Raw genomic sequence first — 12,555 nt, forward strand, 5'->3', positions numbered from 1 at the left:
TACTCCCCCACATTTCAGTGAAATTGTTTTTTCTTCACTACATTTTGTGACAGCTTCAGCTTTTCAGATCTAGATTTTACACAAGATAAGCTTATGAGTTTATACATCAGAATCAGAATCAGCAGCTGCACACTGGAATCACAGCTCCCTTTGTCACGTCTACTTTCAGCAAGATCTTTGAAAGAGAAAGACGAGTAATAAGAGCTGTGACTAGTGTATTGCTCTTCTTCTTGTATTGATTTTGATTTTTTTTTGTATCCCACTGAGGTTCTTTTGGATGCACACACATGAGTTCTCTAATCATAATGCATTGATGATTAAATGAGTGGTTCCTGATGTTTTTCACTTATAACCCTCTACAAACAGCGAGGTCTGGTGGAGGCCTCTTGTTGTTTTGGTCCACCAAAACGTGATTTCCTCTCCAGACTGCTCAGCTGGTTTCATGTAAACTCTAATATCTCACACAAAAAGCCAAGCTATGTGCTTTCTCTGTGTAGCGTAACATCTTTTTCTCCTCTCCTGAACACATTAATCATCTCAGGACCCCTCAGATTCATCTTTTGACCCTTCGGAGAGGGCCTCGCCCCCTAGGTTGAGCTACCTTACTGTACATAAAGTAGCTCCAACTTAACCTGCTAATGATAATATATCAGTCACAGGGGCCTTTACTTTTGCTCCTTTAAATGCCTTCGACAATACTAATGTACTTTAGGAACTTTAATGCAGGACCTTTACTTATAACGCAGTATTTTTAGATGTTGTGTTGGTATTTTTTCAGCCTTTTGTATAAATGTCCTGTTCTCTTTTCTCCAAACTGTGATTTTCATTTGCAGTTTAATAAAGGAAGTAAGTGTTATGGGTGGAGGGGCCAGTTTTCAATTGCAGAAGTGAAACAAGTTAGTAGAACTTAACACCTTAACATACACAATGACACTGTGCCATTTGCACTCAAGAGCGAGAATCATACGGAGCAAAAAAGAGACAGAAAAGAAGAAGACAGTCGCTCTGTGCCATGTTGGCCGAAGGTTTTCTCAGAGTGCTGTGTTACAGGGAGGAGAGAAAGTTTGCCTCTGCTGCTAACCTCAAGAGATTGCAGGAACACGCTCGTTGTGCAGATCAGTTCAACTGCCATCTCTCCGACCCGAACTCTACAGACCTACAGACAAATTCAGCCAAAGCAGGTAACCAGCCTCGTAAAACAATATGCAAACCATCTGATGTTTAACTTTCCAAACGGGTACTAACGGTAACTTTGCGCGGTCTAGCTCGTCTGCTTCCCTTTTACTAACATGCTCTTCCTTTGTCAGATATGATCTCTCTCATGCTTTCATGCAAAATAGCAACGCAACATTCTGATTACCAGTTTACTTTCGCTTATCAGGTCCAAACCAGGTGGAGCTAGACCCCGCCCAATGCCAGGGACTGAAAGTGGTGCCTGAAGGCCCCGTAGGCCTCTTAATCCCTGGGTGTCTACCGGTCCTCACCCTGGACCCTGACTTTATGGTTCGCTTGGACAACTGCAGCCTCCTGGAACAGTATCCAGACCTGCAGGTGGCCACCATCCCCCAGCACGCTCTTTACTCTCCTGGCCCTGAAGCCTACCGTCAGACAGAATGGCCAGCCCAACAGGGGCCACGAGGCGAGTCCGTCTCATCCATACCAGACCAGGGTTATCTGGTTATGGGGCCCAGTGTGAACGTCGGCTTGGATGTGCCCGAGTCTGGGCTGGGGCCTATGTCTAACTCGTTGCTGAATGGGCTGCTGGAGAAGCAGCTGGAGGAGGTGTACATGCAGCATCTGACTGACAACTTGGCTCGATGTAACTCCGACCTCCTGCACGGCCTGGTGCCTCCGCCGCATCCCGGCAGCCGCCAGCCTCGGGGGCCAGACTCACTGGAGGCCAGTCTGGAACAGGGATCAGGAGGGGGCAGCGGCAAGAAGATTAGTTATCTGAGAACCCAGAACTCGGTTCCCTGCTCGTCCAACTTCAGCTCCCCTGTTCTGAGGATTTCAGAGGCTCACAATACTCATCAGCAATAAAGGCAAAACATTTTGTTTACCTGTATTTACACAATGTCTTTGTTTACTTGCTTGGTGAAATGACTTGTCAAATGTTCCTGCTCTCATGTGCCATCTGCTGTTAGGTTTGAGAACCACACCATCATGTATTTATCTCACATACATTTGAATTCATTTGTATTGATATATACATGGGTGTGTAGGGTATTTATTATTTTGAAGCAAAGAATAATCCAGTGTTAGATTATAGATGTATCCTGTGTATTGAAGATGCCTTGTAAATAAAGATATATTCTGTATTTGGAAAAAAAATCAACAATGTCTTGTTTTTAAAGTGACATATCAAATATATTAAATGGTTAAGTGAAGTGGGTTGACCATATACATTTAATGGTTACTTTAATATGATGCAATTAAGGCACTTACATTTACAATGAATGCCATTTACCGATTTGAAATGATTTCTGAAGGACTTGAAGTAGATACTTATTTTTCATTTTATGTCTCCAAATCAGGAGCAATATACAACAACATGGCAACATTGGGCTTTAGTAGAGACCGTCAAAGAGGCATTTTAGGCCTTTTTTTTCGGATGTAACTTGTTTTGTAGTGTTTCTGATATATTATGGTTAATGTGTAGAAGTTTGGAAACATAAAAAGTACAAATTATACATAACACCAACACAATTTGCGAGGTTATGTTGTGCAGAGAGCAATGGCAAAAGTATATTACTCAGGATTCTGTGTGGTTATGTGATGAATGAAGGCCTCCCTGCGGCCCATGATAGATAAACCCGAGGTACATTACATTAAACCATCATCAAGAGATTTAAGACGACTTCTGACGAGGTTTATTTAAAAACAAGCAATCCAAATTAGGATGACAGTTGTGCATGTGTGTACTGATGCTAACTTCACTGACAAGTATAATTACAATAGCATGAAATCAATTCTGGGTCAGGGTGTTTTGTGTCCCTTTAATGTGAGGCAATATGATGATGCCAGTATTTACTACCTGCCCTTTTTAATATGAGGTTTTGACAACTTCATGGCTCACATCACTTGGTGTGTCTGTATGAAAACTGTGAAGGACTAGAGACCTCTCCCAGGGTCCAATGTGTCCACATCACTGTAATACTGAAAGTATACTATATATAAACCCTGCAAACGGTTCAGATTGGGAATGCATACATATTGACGGTTGTTACCCTATACGTTGCTGCTGAAACACCCAAGGACCTGTGATGATGGTGTGCTTTAGTGAGACCTGGCAGCCTCTAAATATCCACCATTCCAATCCTTTGACTGAGTGTGGAGTCTTCAGTTGTCCTAAGGCACCTGAACCTCACAATGAGCTCCAACATGAACTGACAAAGCAATACAGGCTGAAGATGTATGGTGCTTTTGCCTGCTTAGGGTTGATTTGTAACCTGTGAAGCACAAATCCTCACCGTTGGGCTCACAGTGAAGGTAACGGTGATCCATCAACATGCACTTATCAGAACACATACACACTGGGCTTTGTGGAGGCTGATTCACTGAGCGGTGAAAAATATAGAAAATCGAATTAACAGATTTGAGTCGACGCTAATCATTCTTACTTTTATACAGCCTCTATCAAATATTGCAATTGTAACCCAGCTGAACAAAACAGGTGAAAATAGAAATGAATTAAGTTATAAACAATTAAAATACTGACTTAAGTTAAACTTGTTGCTTTCATTTCTGTTGTTAGACGGATAACTTAGTCAAATCTTTTGTTTCACCCATTCACATCACGGATGTTTATCACCTGCATCCCTCACTAACATTAACCGGAAGTCATGCAGTGCACTTGGAGACTTCCTCCAAGTCTCCGTGTTGAGCTAGAAGTAGTTTGTTCAGTGTAACAATGTTGAGCTTCACTAAAGTTAACAAACCGGAGTAACTACATTTTTTGAGTCGAGCTGTTATCAGGTGACAGAAACTGTTTCACTGCACAGTCTTAATTAGTTTCACTTCACACGCCTCGGTAAGCTAACGTTAGCTTCTCAGTTCTGTTTGGTTTCGTTGTGTGTTAGCTACAATGTTATTTCCATGTAAAGCCTTTTATATCATGTACTGTGGTTTGTGAATGTCAAAAAGTGAAAAGTGAGTGAAAGTGAGTTTCTTAATAATATTCATCATGTTACTAAAAGAGGGAAACAACGTGAATTCCTCCCATGTTGTTACAGATAATTAAATTATTCTTTAGGCAGTATTTTTTTGAAAGAAATGTAGCGTAACCCATTGAAAAATAGTTACTATAACATTTAGCATGATCTCAATCCTCTGATCATTATCTTTTTTTAATTAACAACCACACATTTTATTTTACTCTCCTCTATTTTATTATGTATTTGATGTATTATTTCATATGAGCTCAGATGTCTCATTTTGCATCAGTGAGTGTTCTATTGGAAGGAACGTAACAACAAACAATCCTATTGGTTCAAGGTGGAATAATTGAAGGCCATAGGTGTGAAACAACACAAGTCCCGCCTCCTTCACTCAGGCTGGAGGGCCGGAGCATGGCGGGAGAAAGTGAACATGTAACATATTATTTGTACTTGATGTAAACATACTATTTGAGCAAGTGAGAGTACAGTCAACTATTGAAGCGACCCTGAGAACATCAGTCTCATTTTATTCTTCCCTTGACTTGGTGAGTTTTGAACATCAGAGTAACTGACGCTTACGTCGCATTAGCCGAATGCTAACGTTACTAGCTCTGTGACTTAGCATAGCCCTACTGGTGCTTTAGCCACGAGTTGTGTTGTGAAAAAAAAATGTTGTAGCTGTCTTTCACACTTAGAGCAGGTTTAAGAATGAAACAGAAGCTCTCAGAGGCGTATAGTTAAATCAAAGCAATAGATTTATTTATCAACAGAGGAGTTATTCAGCCCAGCTATCAAAAACAAGCTTGGGTGCTAATGGATGAACTTCGCAGAGATTCACCATGAGACACGCTTGAACACATCAGCGTGAATCTTAATATAGGGGGTCCACCCCTTGCTACACATTGGCCAAAGTCAAAGATGCAGGCGTGGCACGTTTGTACGTTATGACACCTGGATGGAGGCCGTGAATGTCCATTCACCTTGGCCCCTCCCAATAGGCGTTGGTTTCCATCAGTGTGAGTGAGGAGTTCCATGCGAGAGGTCCTAAGAAGGAGTGTGTGAAGAAGCCGGGCTCAGCTGGGGCGGTGGCCCACTGTCTCATTGTCTCTTTCTTATCTTCTCTAAGGATGGCGTCCTGTTCCTTGTGTCGCAGTTAAATAAGTAACCTTTCACCTGCTTCTCTCTGGCCTTGCTGTGTTGTGAGCACTGTATAAGTGATTAATAGAGCTGTATATAAACTAATGGTTATTAAAACTACAAATATGCTAGTGATTAATTAAACTGTATATAAGTCAATTGCTACTTAAAGCTGTATATAAACTAGCTGTTAATTAAACTGTATATAAGCTAGTTGCTACTTAAAGCTGTATATAAGCTAATTTTCTCAACAAATCCCTCTCTTGACGTCTGAAGGACGTCACTTTCTTTACCTTCCTGCCCTGTTCTCACGCTGGTGTCTTCCTCTGCCTCTCCTGACCCTACCAGGCTGTTCTGCTCTTCCCATACTGGGTAAGCTTCATAAGGAGGGGGTGGTGATGGTTCCTTGGAGAGGGCAGTGGTGATAGGACGGCCAACCAAAGAACGAATACAGGGTATTATACAACATCCACATGAGACCAGTATTGCAATGAACACACCCACTGACACTGCTATTGACAAGATCAGGTGCTTCCATTTTCCAAACATGTTTTCCATCCAATCTCCAAATGGATTATTCACACCTGATGCTTCCTGCATTTCTTTTTGACAGTGCCTTCAGACTATTCAGTGCTTTTGTGACTGAACCGTCCGGCGCAGTATTGTTGGGGATGTTAGTGCAACACAGGTCTCCAAACATTGAGCAAAAACTCCAAAGCCATTTTGTTTTGCATAGAAATCAAAGAAGTTGGGGCCAGCTGCTCAGCCAGACCCTCTATTGCATCCCTAGTATGATTAGCCAAACGAAGAACATTGTAATGCACATAATTGATACGATCAACATTTTTATTCACAGTTATCCATGGAATAATACTTGCGATACTCTCAAAACCTGCTGCAATTTGATATACCAATTTGTATTCATTAGGCACTCCTCTGGGCACTCCGATAGCATCTATGTAGGTTGGACCTCTGTCCAGGCTGAACTCAGCTCCAGCTGCTCTTTTAGCTAAGATATGTCTGCGTCTGCGTTGGGTCAGGTTTTGTACTTTAAATATGGATGCCAGAGTAGTGCAATTTGGTGGAGTAGCCATTTTAGTCATATTTGTCATGCATGCGTATCCTGTTGGGTCAGATTCAGGATATAGTGGTGCTGGTTCGGTGAACCTAGCTGGTCTAGCTGCAGCACAAGCTATACAGCCACCCATTTTGTTTTTGTTTATAGCATTATCAACAATTCAATTTAACCAAACATTGTCGTTTCCATGTCCTGTAGCTAATTGGATCACCTGTTGGTGGTTGCTGAAAAGTCAAATTACAAATTACAAAACAAATTATGCATTTTGCGTCAGATTACCTCGGACCTCTGCTAGAGGTCTGGACGGCTCAGATGCTGGGGCACAGTGTGACAGGTGGTGCCAAGGTGCTCCTGCTTTACCTATGACTTGGACCGAGTGTGAAGTAACCTCCTTCACTTCGTACGGCCCTGTCCACCTGGGGTCAGTCCACTTTTCTTATGAACTTTGACCCTGACCCAGTCACCCTCTCGGATGAGATTTTTACCTTTTCCTGGTCAGCTGCACTGGTTCGCTGGACCTGTTTGGAGAGAGCCTCCGTGAGAATGATTAATGCAGTCACATATGCCTTCATTTCAACTTGCTGCACATCTAAGTATATGTACATCTATGTATCTATGTATATCTATGTATATGACTACCGTCTCTTGGAGGACCAGGCATTTGCCTCCCTGTCATTAACTCATGTGGTGATAGATGCGTCTTATTTCCTTGTGCGCTCCTCACTGCCATTAGAGCTAATGGTAAAATTTTAACCCATGTCAGCTTTGATGCTACACATGTTTTCGCTATTTTTGATTTTAGCGTCTGATTTGCCCTCTCTACCAGTCCTTGTGACTGTGAATGATACACTGATCCAGATCTATGTCTGATTCCTAGTCTGGCTTCAACTTCCTGCAAATGCTTATTACTGAAATGTGAACCATTATCGGAGTATCAGCTCTGTCTGCAGCCACTTCATTACTGTCTGTGCGTCTTCTCTTTTAGTTGGGATTGCCTCCACCCACTTTGAGAATCTGTCCACCATTACCAAGATGAGTAAAGTCCATGCTGATGTCTTGGAAGCAGGCTGATGGTACAGGATAAGAGCCCATAGGTGTTTTGTACGGTTTCTTCACATTATGATCTCCACAGGTGGTGCATTCGTCGCAGAAGAGGCACAGTGCTTGCATTCTTTGCAATGTTCCTTTCTTTCCTTCGTGCGTGCCTCTGATATCAGTGAGACACACAATTCTGCCATCATGGGATCTCCAAAGTCCACTTTCTCCTTTTGTTGCTCCTCTTCTTTACCATTCGGACCATTCGTATGGTCCAGCCTTCTTCTGTATCTCAATCAGTGTTTCTTCAGTGATTTCTGGTTCTTGTATGGCTGTTTTCAGAATCATCTGTTTTGGTCTGTATCCTCTTCTTCGCCACATGGGCCCATCGTCTGAGCTGCTCCATGTGCGTAAGCAGAATCTGTGAAGATGTTTACTGATTTTCCTTCTGCTTTTTTCAAGGCTTGTATGAGCGCTTCGACTTCTGCCAGTTGTGCTGATGCTGGTTGAGGTAGGATACCTGATGCTACTATTGAATGTTCCATATCTTCGAATTGTCTCACCACAGCATAGGATGCTGTGTTTCCTTCATCTCCTTTGTAGCAACATTCTTCCTGTTTCATAGACAATATGTGCTTTTGTGCATTCTTTTGAATTTTCGATTTTCTTGCAGCTCCGAATGTGAATTTCTTTGCTTAGGAGGATTCTTTGATGCAGCTCCTTCTCTTTTCGATTTTCTTGCAGCTCCAAACGTTGCAGCTCCAAACGTGAATTTCTCTTAGGAGGATTCTTTGATGAGTCTCTTTCTCCCCCTTTTTTCTGATACAAAACTGCATTAACATCCCTCTTTTTGTTCAGAAACATCTAGGTGCAAAGGGAGTTAATAGTCAATTCTTGAAGTGCCGATGCATGTGACAGAGTCTATGTGAGAATGGTGAACACATCTTCTGTTTCTTGTGTTCAAACTAAAGGGGGCTGAGGTGTTTCATGATGGAGGATGCTTTGTCTGTGGGCTGTGGGCTGTGGGTTGTAACTGGATATGACGCAGGTATTGTGGCTAATAGTTGCAGCAGTGTCTCTGTTGTTGCCAGGTATGTGAAAGATATTGCTGTTCAGCGTGATTCTGGCTTCTTGGATGCTGATTGCCTGTCTCTCTCTGATAATTTCCTCTTCTTCCACGTGGTAAGCCTGATTGTTGTTGACCACGCGTGCGGCAGTCTCGTGCGCAGTGTCCTGGTTTTCCACAGTTGTAGCAGTAGAAATTTCGTCCGTGCTGTTTCTTTTTCTTTTTAGCAGGCTTTGGAGCCACGTCAAGCTTTGCCAGCTGTATTGACACTTTTAGTGCTTCGAGCTCCATATCTGTTCTTTCCACAGCAGCTCTGTATTCATCATAAGTGTGTTCTTCACTTATTTGTTGCAGATTCTCTTCAGTGAGAGGACAGTTCAGCAGTTCTCCATCCCAAATGTCTTTATCTTTCCATCTCTTTATCATTCTTTTGTACGCTTGTTGTTCCACCGGCCAATGTTTGATTCTTCCATTCATCCTGCTCTGATCCTGGACATCATTCTCCAAGTTGCACAGACAAGATGAGTATTTCGCAGCCATGACGTCTCTCTCTGCAATAATCAATAAAAAGTCTGAAATCAGTATTCCCAAATGTCCACACGATGGAGCCAAAGCTCCTATCCACTGTTCCTGTTGCAGTTCTTGGAGTGGCCACAGTTTTTTCTTCCCAGGTTGTGAAGTGCCAGCAGAGGGAGCCAAACCTCCTCTCATGCCTTCAATTGACATGTTTGCTCTCTGAATTCACACTGGCCCTCGTTCACAACCTTGCCTTCTCTGGAATGTGTGTGTGTGAAATGATGATCTATTTTATTATTAACACTTAGGGTGAAGAAGACGAAAACAGTAATGTTCTAAACATATTTCGAAGTCTCTGTGTGGATAGATAAGCAGAACACTCTGTTCCTGCGTTAAGATGGCAGTTTTCTGCCCTAATCTGATGGGTTTAGCAAGCGTTACTTTCAGGGTTACTGTTATCTGTTCCTGTCGTACGAAAGGATGACGGAGTGCTCCTCTCGGCGTTTTAAACCTTCATACAGTGACCTCACAACTCCGCAATATAGCTTTACAAGTATAACGCATATTATTTAACAGTGTATGAATATATGTTATTTACAAATCTCCCTATATACCCCTGCTAGGTGTGAAATGCTATGTTTTAATTACACATGCAATGGATGTAACTTAATGTTTTATAAGGCCTCTAGTGTGCACCAAGCCCCCACCTTTTTAATTGTCTTCTCTCTGTCCTTGCCGTGGACACAATCTAAGGCCGCACTGTTCTTTCTTATCAGGAATGCTCTATCCTCCCGTATTTTCCCACCAGCGTTTGTCTGACTAAATGAATGGATGCTTTGTTACAGCTTTTTTAAATTTGCTGACTCCCTAATTTTAGCATCTGTCTGGCTGAATATAGTGGCTGCTGTGTTTCCGCATTAGACTTTGCTAACAGTCCCTGGGGAACCCAATTTTCCAATAAATCAGTAGTTTTTTAACTACGCCAGTAAAACTGACACTTATATTAACCCTCAGCTGTCTCTCAGCATATTCTAGTGATTTATGTGTGTGTGTGAGTGCAACGACTGTGTCTAATGTGTGTTTTTCCTGCTCTAGACACCAAACTTTGAAACAACGCACGAACTTTCAGCCACAAATCAACTCGGCTTCAGCTCTCAGCTCTCAGCTCTCTCTCTCTCATATTTACGCTTCAAACATTCACTTTCATTCAAACAAAATTGCAACACACTGCCATTTTTTAAATGCGCAGAGATCACCAATACGGTAAAGGAATATCTTTAGAAATACAGTCAACCAAATAAACAAAAGTTAAAACGTACAGCTCAGCAAATAGTCACCCGCATTCATACTAGATAATCAAAACACACGCTTCCGTCTCTTTAAGCATAAATCAGTCACAAGCTCTTTTTTACACACTCATCACATTCCATCAGCAAGTTTCTTTTTTCTCAAACTAAACAAACAGACACCTCTTGGCCCGCACAAATGACAAACTGCTTCTCAGCAAACAAACACAGTACGGTCTAGAAGGAAATTAATATCTTTACAAATGCAGTGAAACAATGAACACACATTAGAACATACACGGCTGTCTCTTTAAATATAAATCAGTCAGAAGCGCAGAAAACAGCTCTTTTTCTTTTAGACACACTATTTTATATTCCAACAGCAATTTCTTTTTCTCAACCTCATCAAACAGACTGTGTACCGCTGACCTCTCGACCACGATACAAATGAAAAACAAATGCTTTTTCAGCAAACAATCAGTCAAATTATAATCAATTCTGTCCCTATCCTACACACATATCAAAGAGCGCTGCTCTTTAATACATCACACGGCCGCTGCTTATTGTCAAAAACAATGTTACAGCCGGGAGCCGATCCCGGACCTACCGCGTCGAAGACCGTTATTTTAACCACTACTCCATCAGGGTAGCACGTCTACAATACAATTTAACTGCTTTTTATCCTAGGTCATCTCTGGACCTGTACACGTTCTGGCCATTTTCATTAATCTCGTCCGTCATTAACAACACACCGATATAATCAACTTCTGTGCTCTCGTCCAGAAACTCCGTCGAGGAAACTCTAAACAGAGTTACATTATTTTCCACTGGACGCCACTCACGAATTGATACCCGAAGGCTCGATGCTCTTAATACGGGAATTCTGCAGTCACTTTTTCTCAATACAGTTTATCAATGACATCAATAACATATACATATATCCCCGTCATGTTATGCAATTTCTTCGTAGTCCAAGACGTCTTATAATTACGTTAAAGATTACGCTTTATTTGTGGCAGGAATTTGAGCGTTTCAAGCGAGGCGCGTGACCGCGACAGAAGAGGCGCGCGACCGCGTCTCACACTACTTCACTCTACGCTGCCACAAAAAAAACATCATTTTTCGCCTTTCATCTAACGTCTTCTGCTGGACTCATTCACGCATATGTACAAACACGCATATGTACAAAAAACCCCAAATGCTGGGCTGAACAACCCTGCTGCTGTGTTTTTAATCTTTACAATACTTTTAATGACTATGTAATACTTACAGTTCGGACAGTCGGATAAAATTTAGTTTATGTCTATAATACAATATGCAGAATTCAGTCAAATAGGCTTCTGCTCACCTTGTTAGTTGTGTCGACACTATCAGACTGTTCCCGAACTGCAGGCACGACCTGGTGGCAAATACCAGGGCTCCCAGCCTCCAGGGAGACTCGCAGTTTGTTTTCTGAAACACAGATAGAGAGGTCTGTTAACATTCCAACCCGATGCTCCGTATCATATCTATCACGTCGGGGTCACCAAATTGTTGTGAAAAAAAAATGTTGTAGCTGTCTTTCACACTTAGAGCAGGTTTAAGAATGAAACAGAAGCTCTCAGAGGCGTATAGTTAAATCAAAGCAATAGATTTATTTATCAACAGAGGAGTTATTCAGCCCAGCTATCAAAAACAAGCTTGGGTGCTAATGGATGAACTTCGCAGAGATTCACCATGAGACACGCTTGAACACATCAGCGTGAATCTTAATATAGGGGGTCCACCCCTTGCTACACATTGGCCAAAGTCAAAGATGCAGGCGTGGCACGTTTGTACGTTATGACACCTGGATGGAGGCCGTGAATGTCCATTCACCTTGGCCCCTCCCAATAGGCGTTGGTTTCCATCAGTGTGAGTGAGGAGTTCCATGCGAGAGGTCCTAAGAAGGAGTGTGTGAAGAAGCCGGGCTCAGCTGGGGCGGTGGCCCACTGTCTCATTGTCTCTTTCTTATCTTCTCTAAGGATGGCGTCCTGTTCCTTGTGTCGCAGTTAAATAAGTAACCTTTCACCTGCTTCTCTCTGGCCTTGCTGTGTTGTGAGCACTGTATAAGTGATTAATAGAGCTGTATATAAACTAATGGTTATTAAAACTACAAATATGCTAGTGATTAATTAAACTGTATATAAGTCAATTGCTACTTAAAGCTGTATATAAACTAGCTGTTAATTAAACTGTATATAAGCTAGTTGCTACTTAAAGCTGTATATAAGCTAATTTTCTCAACAGTTGTCGCATAAA

General features: G+C 42.0%; 1 protein-coding gene across 1 annotated transcript; it reads left to right on the forward strand.

Moving 5' to 3' along the window:
* The first annotated feature begins 948 nt into the window (after positions 1-948).
* LOC306777959 (uncharacterized protein) lies at positions 949-2,270 on the forward strand. Its single transcript, XM_079269269.1, has 2 exons — positions 949-1,181; positions 1,382-2,270. Exons 1-2 carry the CDS (start codon positions 1,013-1,015, stop codon positions 2,038-2,040), a joined length of 828 nt encoding a protein of 275 aa, XP_079125395.1. The 5' UTR covers positions 949-1,012; the 3' UTR covers positions 2,041-2,270.
* Positions 2,271-12,555: the final 10,285 nt, after the last annotated feature.

Source organism: Melanostigma gelatinosum, assembly GCF_949748355.1.
Source record: "Melanostigma gelatinosum genome assembly, chromosome: 5".
NCBI classification, from domain to species: Eukaryota; Metazoa; Chordata; class Actinopteri; order Perciformes; family Zoarcidae; genus Melanostigma; species Melanostigma gelatinosum.